The sequence below is a fragment of the Rhea americana genome, unplaced genomic scaffold (assembly GCF_003343005.1).
Source record: "Rhea americana isolate MKP2758 unplaced genomic scaffold, rheAme1 scaffold_71, whole genome shotgun sequence".
Classification (NCBI taxonomy): domain Eukaryota; kingdom Metazoa; phylum Chordata; class Aves; order Rheiformes; family Rheidae; genus Rhea; species Rhea americana.
The window spans coordinates 874781-891376 of record NW_028186879.1 but is presented as its reverse complement, the minus strand read 5'-3'; the positions used below and the strand labels follow the sequence as shown (position 1 = coordinate 891376).

The 16596-nt window shown below is 39.9% G+C and overlaps 1 protein-coding gene across 1 annotated transcript in view; it reads right to left on the bottom strand.

Moving 5' to 3' along the window:
• Window positions 1-16596, bottom strand: part of FLT1 (fms related receptor tyrosine kinase 1) — a 119228-nt gene that overhangs the window by 55760 nt on the left and 46872 nt on the right. Inside the window, exon 11 of the mRNA XM_085321801.1 lies at window positions 5677-5791. Coding sequence (XP_085177927.1) covers window positions 5677-5791 — 115 coding nt within the window. The remainder of the gene's footprint in view (window positions 1-5676; window positions 5792-16596) is intronic.

Genomic DNA, 16596 nt, shown 5'->3' with positions numbered 1-16596 from the left:
CAGTCACATGCATAAACATGCTCCATTCAGAGATTGCTGTGCTAACTTCACTGAACAACCCATACATTTAAAAGACAAAATATTGCCCTTTCAGCATGGAGCAGATTAGCCTAAGTCTGCCAAGGGTTCTTGATATCTTCCTAGTTATGCTTTTAAGAAAAACTATTTGTTAAAAAACTCGGAAGTAAATGAAAATACACTCTTCAACTGCCTTACAAGCAGCCATGCAGACTGGATTTGTCTAAGGCTAAAGGGGAGAGATTAGTTAGGAAGACTCATGTTGAAATATTGGTGACACACCACTGGATTATTCTGATTGTGCCAAAAACATTTTATGATCAACATGCACCACATCTYGGCAAGGAGCATCGGTGCAAAACATCTGGACAACATGCTTTGCCCTCAGAACCGCCACCACGTCCAGAGAAGAAACCCTCACTGACATGTCTCCAATAGTACAAGAGTAAACACAGGAGAATTCCTTCTTCCTTTCAGTTCAGACATTACCCTGCTGTTTAGCAAACAGAGCTGTGTTTTCCCACTGCATCACATGTTGTCCTGCTTGAATAGGCCATGAAACTGAGTGCATCCAGCTGACTCATGAAGATGTCATGATACAGRCAGCTAAGTACCACCATACGCACTCCCTGCACTTTCTTAGTGCCTACACAAAATAAAGCAGTGTTTTATTCTTGTCTCATGCACTGAGGGAAGTCATTGATTTTAGGAGCAAGAGGGAGTTACAGCTCAGCAGAGGCAAGCGCAAAATTCTGCTGGTTTTAATCTTACCAAGCACTAGGCTCAGCTGCCACCTTTTAAGTGATCTGTTTAAGTGTTGACAGCAATTCTAATAGCACTCAGGAGAGTCCTAAGAGAAGTTACAATGTTTTGAAAGAGAAGCAAGCTAAACTTCCAGTGCTATCTTTAGCCTACCTTCCTAAGAAAATTAGGCTTATGTGATCACTGTCTGTCCATCTGTCTGCCAGAGTCCTCTTCTTCCCTCCACCCTCAGTAATTTCTGAACCTGTGGCCTGATTTCAACTAAAATTGACAGACATCTCAGAGCTAGTAAGATCTTATGTGCTGCATGAAAATCAGTTTTTGAGTAGAGAAGAAAAAACAAAATGCATGCTGTTGCAGGGTGAGCTAAACAGCTATCTCTTCTGGTTTGGATGCCACCTGGCCAATCAGCACGGATGTATTGGCCAGAAAAATGGCATATGTAGAGGCTGAGAACAGACACAAGAGATGCTTCCTTCTCTCCAGCTGGTAATGATGGGACATTGGACTGAGCTAAAGGTTCRGGGCTTGACATATAAAGTACAGGAGAGATGGACCCATTCTGTTCTCCATGGTGACACCTTCTCTGTCAGTTCCATGATGGATTGACTCCCCTGACCACCCTGCACTCCACATTTATGTTGGACAGACACAGTTTTTAATACCACCCATTGTCAGCACATGCCAGGATGAGTCATCATTGGCAGCCAAAGCAGAGATGTATAAGAGCAAACCTAGGTTTGGTTTTGCAGAATCTTCTAACAGGAACATTACTTTCCATTTTCTCTGAAGTCAGGGGGCTTTGTCACGCACAAGGGATGGGACCATGAAAAACTTGTGTCAGTAAGGTGCTTACACAATGGAAAATAGATCTATCTATCTATCTGTCCATCTATCTATCTATCTGTCCATCTATCTATCCATCTACAGATAGATATATTTGCATATAAGAGAATAGGGCTAAATGTATATGTATACATATACATAGATGCAGTCATATAAGAATATATATATATGAATGAATAAATATGTGAATGAAACCATTATGATAAACCACTAATTCATGGATTAATATTCTTTTTACTGTTTTCCTGGGTGCAGATACTATGGCACAGAACTTGCTTTTGTAGTACCAACTATTGTCAGTGGGCTACCAATATTTTCTAGCAGCAGGGGAATGGAGTGCTCAGGGACCAGTTGTTCCATTTTCAGGTTCTGAAGAATGTGGTACTAGTGTGTTATTTCCTCAGACCAAGCTTTTTTGAGCCACTCCCTCCAACTTTTTCCTGTACACATCAGCCCTCCTGTCTAGCATCTCCTTTCTCTTGAATTTATCATCACTTGTTCTTAGCCAGCACCTTCTAGTCTCTCTCACCTGAATTTACCTTCTTAGCCTTCTTCCATGCATTCTCCATCCCCAAGGTCCCTGTCCAGCCCCTGCAGTTCTTTGTCGCTGGTGTCTCTGTACAAGGAGTACTAACTTTTTGCAGCTACTAATAAACAAAAGTTGGCTGATGCATACAGGAGAGAACATATATATACTACACTGATACCAATGAATATATCAGTTCTTTATATCTTGTTATTGCAGGTCGTTCACAGACTGACATTTTAATCACTCTGATCACTCTAAGAACAATAATCAGTATTGGCTTTGAGTTATATATAGCTGTTGATTTTATCTAGAAACATTACGAATTGACGGCTTTTAGCAGCCTAGGAATGGTACAGCTTTGTAGGAAGTCAATGGAAATGTCCAACAAATTTAAAATGAAATATTGGATGTGAGCATCGAATCACTTGAAGGGTTGTTTTATGATTAAGTATTATGTCTCAAATCACAAACTTCTTCCATTATACCTTTCAGGTTGCTCTACGTTCGTTTAGAGAGGTTTCAATGGAAATGTTACTAATACACTGTTGTCACAATTTCTCTCTGTCACTAGATGAATAGTGTAGCACAGGCTTCCTGCATTACTTTAATCATAYAGACACAAAACCTGAGGTTTCTGTAGTTTTAAAAATATACTTAAGGCTACCTCTGTAACCATAGACAAACAAACAATCAACCTACCGAAGTGAAGGCTAAACCTTGGATGTTGCTAAAGGAAACCTTTTGACCATTCCTTGTTCATCGTTTCTCTTGATTACAATAATCTCATCCTCTGTTCACTCCCATTTCCCCTTTTATTTTAACCCAGATGTGCAACCCTCTGAGTCTCTTCATCTGTTTCCTACTGCTTTGTCTACTACTTTGCTGTTTCCACTGAGCTTTAAGACTCAATGGAAGTCTGTGCTTGGATGTGGAGATGGAGTAGATGCTCTCTTTTGATAGCAGGACTCCATTGATGTGGAAGTGCTTCAGAGAGCTGTTGATAGCTGTTTGCAGTGGCAGAACTGCTCGCAGTAGCAGTTCATCCGAACCAGACAGTTGTGGTGGCATGCTGCATTCAGTGAGCTCGGTGCTGTTTGACATTCTTACAATACCCCAGCCAATGAAGGAGAATTTTGTCTGTCCCTTTGAGTTTGCTCTGGGAGACGGAGAAAGACGATTGGACCGCAAGGAGAGAACAGATAAAGACTTCCACTGGGGGCGAAAAAAATATCCTGGAAACTGTAGAGCAGCTGTGTGCACACAAACCATGCAACTCACAGTTTGGCCAGAAACCCATACTCAGAGAGCATTTTCTATTTACACTAGCAATCCAGCTATGCTTGAAGAGCTACGGAAGAGCAGTAGAACAGAAAAAATCTTAAGAAAAATAATTCTCAGAAACAAAAATAACTTGCACTGAGCTAAGAGCTGGTAACTTCAGGTAACCTGCATGTTTCCAGCAAGGATAGCATGTAAATCAGAAACTAATCCGAAGGCTGTATCTGCAAGCCACTTTTTTCCTAATGGCATTGCCACTAAAAAAAAAAAGAAGAAGAAGAAGAAAAAGAAGAAAAAGAAATAAAAGAAAAAGATGAGCAAAAAGACTATTTCACTAACCCCATCTTTCCTATAAAGACCAGTATAGGTAAAGCAGGATAGATCTTTCTGAAATGACCTAAACAGCATGAAGACAAACAACACAAAGGAGAACCACTGAGTTTCATTACCARACTTTCCATGTTGTATATGCAGGGACTTGCCATTGATTCATTTTGAGATTCATTAAAAAAAAAATGCTTGCCAAAGACTTCAAACAAAACCTGTAGTTCTGCAGCAAAAATCCATTATTAGTAACTTCCTCAAGGGAGGAACGTGTTTGCTGTTGCCTGGAAGATGGTCTGACATTTCAGCCACTCCTCTTCTGTAGTCTCCAAAATGTATGGCACACAAGGAGAATGAGATCTGGCCATTAGACAGCTCCTTATGCACCCTGTGAGCAAATAGAACTTCATTTGTAGCATGGCTAGATGCCTTCTGGAAAACAACTGTCTCTCATTGCCTTTTCTTCATCATTCCTCCTTTGGAATAACACCTGTCATCCTGTACCTCAAATGATTTTCTTTTCCTTCTTCAGATCTCTCCTTATGTTTCATTTTCTTGTGCTTTCCTCTGACAGTCTCCCCTAGGAATCTGTTTGCTACCATTTTTGCCTTCATCTTCAACCATGGCCAGCTAAATAGAGCAAATGTCTCATTGGGAACTACCCTAATCCCATGCACTGGAACAGTGCAATGAACACCCGTGGTAAATAAAAAATACAATAGCAAGAGAAAATGCAGTCTCAGGCCTTCATACAAAGCCTTTCTTGGCTGCACACAAAGCCCTGTCTATGTTGTAGGGTGTGAAAAGGACCTAACATGAAAGTAATTACAATTTATATAGATTTTCACCTACAGAAAACTGAAGGCAGCCATCAGCAAAAGGGAGACCTAGATCCCCCTTGTCCTTCACTTAGAATTATAAGAAGTACTTCAGGATGCTAGGAAATTACATGGCTGGAATAAGGTAGGTTTTCAGCTCTATAATCATGTTAGTCATTACTGCCATGAATCAAATTAGACTGAAACCAGATGCTGTGATAGAGGCAAACCACAGTGCATCTCAGCCGGAGCTCTTGCGTAGCACAGGCTACTCKAACACAACAAATCATTCTGATGCTGAATCCAGTAAAGTGGAGCTGATCAAGAGCATCCTTTAGAAAAAGATCTTGATTTAAAGGTTTCAACTGATGGAGATTCTCCCAAAGCTCATGACAAGCTAATTTCACTGCCTCTCTCTCTGCCGTATTAGACAAYAGCACAGTACAGGGTCTGTCATCCTTCAGCAGTACCTGCATGTCCCCACGACCCATAAAGGTAGTTCTGGTGCTTGACTCAGACTAGACACCTACCATTTAGACAGTTAATGAAGACAGAATGAATCTCTGACTGAGATTACTCTTAGAAATTTTCYATCTACAATCCACATTAATTTGTCCTTTTAAATTTTTTATTTCAAAAGAAGATCTGATCACCTAGTAACCTTGGACTACATCTGCGAATAAACTCTCTAATGAGAGTAAAATGTTTTATTCTCATAGGAAAAACAACAGGAAATTGCACAATGGCATAAAATGAAGACAAGATGGCCTAAAACTCTATGCCAGTGTTATGAGTTGCCCCAAGATACTACAAACCAGCTCTAAGTAACCATGTACRCTGAATCCCGCCAATACACTCTCTTGTCATGTCACTTACCTTAATATGACTACATGTAAAAATAATTGCACCTCTACACCTCATCAGGTAAATACCAAACTCTCCCTTTGCATGTACATAAGTTATCTGCATGCATACAGATCTTAAAATGTAAGCAATATAACAACAATACCAGCTTTTTCATCGTTACCTCAATAGCATCTTGAAGTATCTTTCCAGTCAGTGCTTTCACACAAAAGGGTTATTTTCTCTCAGTAATCATACCTTATTTTTGCCCTCAATTACTGCTGTTCGCTCTGAGATGCTCTGGATTCTGTTTCCTATGCTGCTGCCAGCTTTCAAAATGGAAGATCCATCGATGTAAGAGCAAAAGCCGCGCCTGAATACAACAAAAATTAGGTGAGGCTATTGATTTAGTGATAAATGAAACATTTGATACATAAGCCAAAACAATTCTTCTGGAGCCAATGATATAGTCTGGGAGAATTGCAGATACTGTGATCACCAGGCAATTATATTTACATTTCATAAAATTTGGTGTTTGAAACCTGAAAATCAGATCCACCCACACAATCCCCCCCAACATCATTTCTCTGGAGTCCCTGTTAACATCTAAGCCACCATAGGTTAAATTTACAGTCAGATTAGAATTTATAATCAGGACTGTATTATAGGACTACGTGAGACCAATGTCCCATTTCCAACGCTCCTAAGTTTTCAGCCGTTATGATAGTTCAGGCTTGGCTTTAAGTATGAGTTCACATTATTTTCAGCCTTAAAATTCAAGATAACTTATATTTGTTTCATGCTCTATTCCATAATATATTGACTGCATTTTCATTATGTGTAGATTCTTTTTGTTACCATGAAAAATGGTGCAAATTCTCATTTCTGCTTGTTTTCTTCAGTTCAGATTACATAATAGCAAGTTATAAATTCTGCAATTCAATGACTGCAAGATGCATAATATAAACTATGCAGAATCTTTCAAATTATGAAAACAAATTAAACAAAGCTATCCCTAACTGCCAAAGGAATTCAAATGTTCACTTTATCTKAAAAAAATCAAAGACATGCTAATGAATGTAAATCTCAGGGAAAAAAAAACTTTTTGCCTTACACAACAAATTGGCTTATAATCAGAACATTCAGGTGTGGTCATGGTAGAGCTAATTTGTTTCCCAAAGCCTAATTTGGTACACATGGAAATAAGCACATTGGAATKCTTCTTAAATTCTGTCCATCCCTATTGTTCTTTCAGGACATCTAGTTTTGTTTTTTTATCCCAAATCTAATTATTGTTTTTTCAATTCCATCTTGAACAGTAGAACTTAACCCTTCATCAGGGTCAAGCTCTTTCAAATACAGTATGTTCCTTTGATCTACCACGGATTTGAAAGATAACAACTGTAGTATCCATAATCAAGTTGTTCTGACATATGTGTGTGTGTGTATATATATATATATATATATATATATTTCAGTTGTTTGGAGAAATGACCCTTAAAGCCTGATGGCTGGATAATACGCAATCATGACCAAAGAATGAGGTTCATTTCCCTTCAGTTAACTGTGCAGTTTGCTTATACTCTGTGTTGTTTATAGTATCTGTGGTACTCCAGCTTTATGTGATTGCTTTTCGTTGTGTAGCATTGCGTCAAACCCACCAGTTTTTAGCTGATGTTACAGCTTAAAGAAATGATGGTATGTAAACTAACTTGGACTGTAATCACTACCATAGATATGTAATCATCTGTCCAAATTTCTTAACTTGCTTTAAGTTTGCTAAAAAAGCCAAAAAAAACAGGAGCAGGCCATGGTCATTCATGCACAGAGAGAAGACAGGGAGCAACAGCAGGGCAAGAAAGCCCCAACTACACAACTATTTATTTCACAGATTCCAGACACTAGTTTAAAAGCCAGATTCTAAGAAATAGTTGTTGTGGTCAGAGTGGTGAAAGACATATATATTAAGATAGCTGATCCATTCAGATGGAAAAAAAATGATCAAAGATTATTTAGGGAAGTAGATCCAATTTATTTTGCACATTTAATGCTTTAAAAAGTCTTGTTTTGTAACAAGACCAGAGTTCAGAAGAAATGTCAAGTGGGACAATAACTTCTCCATGCCATAGCAGTTTTATGAACTTAGTTCACGATGCCAGTATCAGAGGCGCACAAATAGGCAGTACCAAAGACTTATCCTTGTACCTGGATGTTGGCACAGTCTCTCAAAAGAAAGATGGAGACTCTAGAATCTCATTTCATCTATACTAACGAGTCATTTTTTTATTTTCATCCTTTCAGACTRTTTGTCCTCACAGAATTAATTTTTATTTCTTTGTTACAAGGTTGGAAATTTGTCCTCTGCAATAAACAGCCTTACTGAGAAATACATACTAGTAAAGGACAAGGAAAAGGTATAACACATATTCAGAAACCACTTATGCATCTCTGAAAGGCATCTCCAATCTCATTTCTTTCAGCTCTGTGGCCTGTAGATTTAGTTATTATTATATTCTTCCTCGAAGGTCCTTGAAAAAGAGTATATATATTTAGGTTGCAGTGTCTTAGGGGCAAGGACAGTGTTACGTGCTTGTTAATGTCCAGTACAATGGGGTGCAAGAAGTACAATTACTTCTTAATACCATAATACAAACCATCATCATAATTACAATAACATCACAATAACAATGAAAACACATGTAAAACATTGGATGAATTATTAGCCCCGGAGACACATATGTGAACTCAACTAACTTTGCATATCGTGTTATCATCAAACTGCCAATTACAATGCTAATACCATTATAGTGGGAAATCAAATACTTAATAGTTGTTGTTCATGGGTTTAATTAAAAAAAGGAATGAAAGTCAAGCTGAGAATACATTATCAAACAGTTTCTACAGGCAGCGGTACACAGTGGGAGAYGCGACTACCATCGTACTGTGCCCCCTCAACGCCACAGTCTGCTTGATCAGCGCTTACAGATCAGTTGAAGCACAGCTGCCAGGGTAAGTCTGGAACAAGACTCAGATTCATTCCTTTGGMTATATAACAAGATGTTTTCTCTCCTCACCTTAAACTCAAACACACAAACATAGCTTAAGGACCGATCCAGAGCTATCTTCAGTCTCCTGAGCTGGTTAGTTAGAGGAGTACTTAGTCATTCTGCCTCTTGCTGCTATCAGCAGTGCCACATAAAGTTATTGCTTAAGCCAGATGCATTGRTTAGAGACGGCAAGGGAAAAATGGAAGTAACTGAAAATTATGTCTCCTAATYGGACTTCAGCTCTTAACAACAAGCATTTTGTAACAGGAAAAGAAAAGGTTCTGCTGAACTTAGATGCAGTCATCAAAACAAATGTTTGTGTTAAGTACAGATGCTTGGAAAGAAATAGAAAAGAATTTACTCTGGCTAGGACTAAAATACACAATCATCTTCCAATTAGTTCAGTTCAAGTTTCATTGTATGAGTCCTCAGATAACATCAGTTGTGTATTTTTATGACTTATAAAGAATTTACAAGTTCCTTTAAATTATTCACTCAGTAAGATACCAAGGGTATCCTATGGGTAACAAGCACTGCCTGTTTGTTCTTGAAGGGAAATCCCACTGAATTTTGAGTATTTGAATCTTACTCCAGATACTTCTGGAGTTCATGAATTCCTGAAATATTTTGTTGTTGGAACGAGCCTCATTACTTTGCCTATTCAGGAACGTGTACAGCAGGGTTACTGCCAGGTTAGTGAAGGAGCATGCAGTGTGTGCAGAGGTTGATAAACAAGCTAAGATTTTGCCAGTACATTTATAACCAGTCCTTACACCTCTTTTCCTGTAGATCCTTTCATACTCTACTTTGTGGTTCCAAGTATGTAAATGTAAAGATCCTGTATGATAAATACACCGTGTGTGTTGGGGGGGGGTTGTATACATATGTATATTTATACATATTACACAATCTCAGATCAGTGTAATCGATGTCACTGACTAATTCTAGTGCTAGGAGTATCAGAAAAATCATGATTTAAGGATCCTTCCCTCTCTGGCTGTAAGAATCAGAATTGTGCCACCCTCAGCACTGTACAAACACATACGTAAGCTCTTCCTTTCCCAAAGACCTTATAGCCTAAAAAGGTGATATAAAGAAAGTCTCTTCACCGTTATTTTGCAGACAGAGAGAGATGAATAGAGCTATTATTAGCATAATCTTGGCCCAACTAATGTCAAATAAGAAAATCTCATTGACATSCATCAGTTTACGATTTTTTCTGAAATAATTTGCCAATTGTCTGCCACCAGAAGGGTATGCCATATCTGGGAAACTGAGTCCCCAAGCAACTTCTTCACCTCTACACTTCACTTTTGAAGAGTTCCCTTTAAATTCAGGTTTTTCATCCTCTAAGTAGTTTTTTCCACGCGCCTGTGTGCGTGCTTGCACACACACATGCGCGCATGCAGAGGCTTGTAGACATATAGAGGCACACTTGAGTCTTTTGTGTCAAGAGCTTGAGAAACAGTTATTCATTTGGAAAAAACAGAAGCCATTAATTCTCCGGTGGATTTCAAAAGAAGCCTTGGAAAAGGGGGAAGGAGGGGTCAGAGCTGCTAAGCCGACACTCCAGAGCTGCAGGAAGCTCAGAGCACATGCTGAGAGGCTGCATGCAGGGCAGGAGAAACTCCCTGCTCTCAAAAGGGCTTACTCGAGACCATCGGCAGACCTACTCACCACTTTTTGCTTTGAGAATTCACACTTCTTTGAAAGGGCTGGGCTTTTATGTAACCAGAAGTCCAGCTTTAAAAACAGACTCTGCTTTGTGGTGCTGCCACACGCACCAGCCCTTGAGAAGTCATTTGGGGGAGGGGAACCAGCCTGATTCTTAAGAATACATCAAGCTCTTGAGGAAGCAGAGTGTGCCATGTTTGAAGATGCAAAGATAATCACAGTGCTGGGAACCGTCTTGTGTAGCGGAGGAAGCCAAACAACAAGAGGAAAGCAGCATATGCTCCTGATTTCGCACAGGAAGCTAACAACACCTCCTGCCAAAGTGAGATAAGAAAAATCCCATGGCCTATTCTGGACAAGGCCATGGTTATCAACCTTAGCTTCATGCTGTCCTCACTCCACTCTGCAGCCCGCTCCCTTTCCTAATGAGTTTCGGAGCCCTCACCTCTATTAGCATACAGCATGCCAAGCACAATAGTGCGGTATATTTATAACTATTGATGGGGAAAAGTTTCCAGGGTAAGAGTGTACTTCATGTCATCTTGATATATTTAACTGGAGTCAAACTGCAAAGCAGCTTCAAACTAGAGCCCTGCCTGTGAGACTACTGATCTTAAGATAAAAATGGTTCTGTTATCACCCCAGTGGTTTATACTAGAGTGGAGAGGCTGAGGTAAAGGATTTCTCTAGTTATTTGTGGTTTGTATGTGACAGTGAGTCCCAGATGAAAGCCCCAGATCCAGTTTGTAGCCAGACAAATCTTCTTTCTCCACCTTGGAGACAATTCTACAATTTGAAGTTCAAGTAATGCAGTGATAAATGTCAATGTAAAAGACTAGATCCCCATATTACTTGGAAAAACATTCACTATCTTCTGTCTTCTCATCTCTTCAGCTCCTTTCTCCTAGTCCTCTAACATGATGCCAGAGACCTCTGCAGTCTTTTCCTCATGAAAAATCCCATTTAGTTCTCAAGAATGCCTCTTGGCAAAGCCACCGGCAGTCCTGGTCACACTCTAGTTGACTGAGACAAAATTTGGAGATTGTACTGCACTAGGAGCAAGAGAAGACCATCCTGCCACAGAGGGTGATCATCTGTGAGACTGACTGATAAACAGGCATAATTTCTCTCTCAGTATATGCCATGTTTTAGGACAGTGAGCAATTTCTAGCTACACTGGGGCAGCAGTATTATGAATTGAAGTTGGGCTGAGTCACATCTTTCAAGATAATGACAAGGTAATAACAGCACTAATTTTAAGACAGGAACTCTGGAAATTCCTGGAATTGTAAAGAATATATAGGAACTGGTTTCTACTTGGAGGTTATCAAAAAATCTGAATGACATGGGTCTTGACTTCTCTGCCTGTTGGTGTTCCCTGCTGTGTGATTGGTAGCACAGGGCTGGAGTAGCCACGTGTCCTAAGAAACACTGAATCACTTTGAGGCCGGAAGCAGAGAGGCAAAATAGTAACAAGGAGCATGTACAGGTTGTGAAACGTGCTTTATGGGGGAGGGGGACACTTGTACTGGAACCTGGCCAGCATGCTTGACTACCTTTGGCTGTAACATTGTAATGTGCTTGTCTATTAAAGAGCTATCGAGCTATCATCCAAGCATTCCTGTTGTAGGTCAAAAATAATCAGTTAGAGGTTGAAACCCTAGTCCCACTGCATTCATTGGCAAAACTCCACTGAGCTCCAGCTGAACTGGGAGTTCATCCCAAGTATCTTCCCCAACGAGCACATATGCATGAATTGTGTAGATTGATGGGCTTGGAGGAATTTTTCTATAAATGGTAGGATCTGGATACCTTTTGTATCATATGTCATGGTTTCTTTATTTATGTTTAGCTTGGAGGTTAACAATGAGGGCCGGACAAAAAGTCCTGATGAGAGTGGCTCAAGTCCCGTCACCTCATTGCTGTCACTGTCACTAGTGCCTACTGGTGCCTGTGGCAATGTCAAAGTGCCCACCAGGAACACRTCAGACCTCACCAATCCATGTCAGCTTGGATATCTCACGACTCCCAGAGGGCAGGAYGTCTCTGCCCCTCCCCCTCGCTCTCAGTCCCCAGAGCAGAGGCAGACTTGTGGCCAAGGAYGTTTTTAGCCATGTTCAGAAATTATCCACTGATGAGCTGCAGTGTAACTGGAAGATTTCTCAGTGACATCTGTGCATTAGACTGGATTGGACCTCTAGTGCACTGCACAGATGCCAAARTGAGGACTGAGTTGTTTTTAGTTTTGTAGAATGATCTATGTCTCTATTGACAGGGACACTTAGAGGGAAAGTACATTCTCCAGGGAAAATCCCACCTGTCCTGGATGCTCTTCCTCCTGGTGAGTATCTTTGGTACTACATCATTAAGAACAGTAGGATATATGACATTCATGGCTTTGTTGCATATGGCCRTAGCTCTATGGAAAAAGGAAGAGTTTGCCAGCTGCATACTGCCTTTCCTGCTATTAACTGTGTGTAGTCAAATAACTGCATGATATTTCCCTTTCACAATCATCCTTTACAAACATGGTGGCTTGTCCTGAACTATACCAGTATGCTACCACAGAAGACTGATTGACCTGAATTATGTCAAGAAAAGTAGAACGATCAAGAGCATTCTTACCTATCACATCTTTCACCCCTTCATCAGCCCACACTAGCATTTCCACAGAAAAACCCATGTCTAAATCTGTACACCAAAGCACAATACCACAGCTATCCACACAAGAACATGAAAATGACATGGATATCAGTCTACTGAAAAAAAGCACTGTGTTTCTAACTGCTTTGTCAGTTCTTGAGGCCACTGGACCATTAGGGAAATGGTAACATTTGAAAGTAATTTTTCATTTTTTCTGCACATCTTGAGGTGACTTAATTTTTTCTCACCTTGAGTTTGTTATCAGATAATTGTATTTAGCTTCTTGACCTTCCATTTCCTGCTATACACTGCACAGCAGTCTTCATGGATGCAGCACCAGATCACATTTCAGCCAGTCCTTCCTTCCTTCCTTCTCGTCCACCTCCTTTCCCTCCTTTACCAGACTCTAACCACTCTGATATCTTGTACAGTTTGCATGACTCAGCCTTCACTTTCTCTCTCAGAGAGCACCAACTATGTCTTTTTCCATGGCAAAGCTGAATATTGGCTGGAACTACAGACATGGCTCAAAGCATGAAGTTACCACAAGAATCTAGAACTTTTTACTGGAAAAAATGCTTGGTTTTAGTAGTCTATGTAGTACAGAAAGAAAGAAGATTTGATAGATCAGTCAGAAGCTTAAAGAGAAAGACCAGGAAATCTCTACATACAACGGCCACTCTTACTGTCTGTTTTTCCTGTTTGCAAATATTATCCCTATATATAAAGTCCAAGATATTATTCAGATCCTGCAGGTGCAAGCTATTTTCTCTACACAAGTCAATCCAAATAGCTCACTCAACTTTGAGGCATAATGTCACATCCACAGTCTTCCAAGAACCAAGCCTTCATTCTCCACAAAGCCTTCATTCTCATGATGCTGAAATTCCCTGTCCTTTCTTTGCTGTCCTGACTTTGGAACCTTTGGGCTCTATAAAGGAGCAGTTTCTCCTCATTTTGCTGAGAACTTGGAAGCACAATTAACATCCATTCCATTTTCCAGTGATTAACAGAAGAGATGAAAAAGCTATTGCTGAACTGAGGTTGTGTTTTTTAAGATKGTCCATTTTCAACAACACTGTAATAGGGGTCTGAGAGTACCTCTGGGTTGACTGGGGGCATGTACTGAAAGTGCAGGCGAAAAACAAGGAAGGGATGAGAAAGAATGGAGGGAAACATTTTTAAGGAGAGAGGAGAGTCAACCAGAGGGAAAACAGGAAGTGAAGGGAAAATACTGACAGACGTAGACATAAGACCAGGGATCCATCTAGCCAGTATCCTGTCTCAACAATGGCCATAAGCAGATGGTTAGTGATGAGTAAGAACAGGACTAACTTCAGCTACTTCCTCYTAACACTCCCCCAGTCACCAATTATTATCAGCTCAAGACTTTCCTGCAACAAAAGCCGTTTTTACACTTAAAGTAACTCCCAGTGGATTTTTCCTCAATTTGTCTGATCTCTCTTTGAACCTGTGAAGACTTTTTGAATCCACAAAATCCTTTGGCAAGGAGTCTTACAGACCTGCTACCCGCTATATGGAGAGCCATCTCCTTATTTTATTCCAAAGGAGGCTCCTCCTAATTTCATTCAATGGCCCCTATACTTGTTGAACCAGAAAAGACTTTTACAACTGTCTTAAGACATTTATGCCCCTCATGAGCCTGTAGATACATATTGCTTATTCCCTAAGTCACATCTTTTCCAGGCTGCAGAGTCCAGATCTCCCTCCTTCTCATTCCTTGCGCATTCCTCTCATTCCCAGAAATTCCTTTGATCCTTCCTGTTGCCTTTCTCAGAGTCTATTTTGGCTGAGGAAGGCAAAGGATCAAACCTGTGTGTGCTATATCCCTGTTCTGCTGCATCCTTTGAGATGAAAGGATCAGAAATGTTCACAGTATAAAAAATACGGGTAATTTACAGACCTATATAGAGTCATCCTGATGTTCTCAGTTTTGCTCTTTATTTCTTTCCTGATAATTCTTAACGCTTGATTTGCTTTCTGAGCTGCTCCTTGTGGTTGTCGCTTTCACAGAACTGTGTATGGCAACTCTCAGCTCTCCCTCTGTAGTAGTAACGGTCAGCCACCTGCCTATCATTTTACATGTGAAATTCAGATTGTTTTTTTCCTATGTAGATCATAATGCATTTATTTTCAGTGAGTTTCGTCTGTCACTTTATCATGTAGATATTCAGATTCATACAATTCTGCATTTCTTTCCAATGGACCCTCAACCTAACAAGTTCAAATAACTTAGTATCATCAACAAACTCTGTCAGCTCCTTTCCATGTTTTCCAGGTTATTTCTGAACATATTGACAAGGACAGATCCCAGCACCAGCTACTGAAAAACTTTACTGGTGGTTTCCCTGTACTGCAAGAACTGACTGTTCCCTCCTAACCTCTGTTTCCTATTTTTTTAACTGAGTATTTTTTTCTGAGTAAGATCTTACCTCATATCTGTTCAAAGCTTTCTGAAAAGGACTCTTGAAAGGAACAGACGTAAAAGGAAAAAGGATGCTGACCAAAGTTTGTATATTTTTATAAAAGGAGTACTCAGTCCAGTAATAATCCTCCATTCATAATTACTCGTAAGCACACACACACAGTTTGATCCTTCGTCTTCCTCAGCCAAAAACACGGCTGTCAATGCCCTGCACAGCTAGCACAGCAGCAGATCTCTGGCTGCATGCCAAGACGTCCCACTGGCTCTGCTCTTCCCTTCCAGTATGCAGGGACTCGCTTACAACACCATCCAGTGCTGATGTACTCTCCCCACGTACTGCACATCATGCACTCAATTTTTTGTGTGTTGAACTAAAGTGAGTAAAAACCTAAGCAATTACATCCAATGGTTTGGATGTCCCTGTAAGTTCTTCCTTAAGCATGGGCRCCAGACTGTCCGTGATAAAGCCAAGAGACCAGGCTGCAAAGAGAACTAAAGAAAAAGAAACTAAGGGGGAAAAGTGATTATGAGGGACAACAGATGAAAAAAAGATAAGAAAGTGAAAGTTAAAAATGTGATATTGAGCAGAGTAACCCTGCCTTATGGATGTATTCTCTATATTTTAGATTTGAACAATGACTAATTTGAGAAATTACTTGGAAAACATAATGCATTTTTTGCTAGAACATTTTCTACTAGACTTGGAAAACTTTGATTTACAATGATCTAAAACCCAGCAATACTGAAATYTGAATGCTTAAGCTTTTGCTTAACCTAAGAGCCACAATGAAACCTCTGAAAACATTTACAACAAGCACAGTAGGTTCATTGGTGCCTTCACTACATTACTCTGAGGAAAGACTGTGGCAAACTCTACTAGATGTATAGTATGATACACACGTGGGTAAACAAGACTGACAAATATGTCAAGTCTGATCCATATGTAAGTAAAATATTAAAAATGGTCTTATGCAACATGCTGACTGAGGTCTGGAGTACCATCCTACCTCTGGAGTTTTAGCTGTTTTCAGACAATAGAAGGTGTTCATGAACAAGCATCTACTTCTGACCCATAATGCAGGGCTGCAGTTTAGGATGAAAAGCTTCAGCAAATTGCTTGCTCAGTCTGAAGTAACTCAGAAGCTATTTCATTTCTCCTTCTTTCTTTTGGCTTCAAATTCTCTGCAGTCCACACTTCCACAAAGCACAATCATGTGTGTGTTCCTCCACATTTTTATAAAGACATGTGAAAAGTACAGGTCCTGATTCTTAGTTACACTAATTATTTCCACAATCTCAACATAATAAGGGAATAAGTCTTTTTTTATATACATATCCACATTAAGTACCTTTATATTACCAGATTGC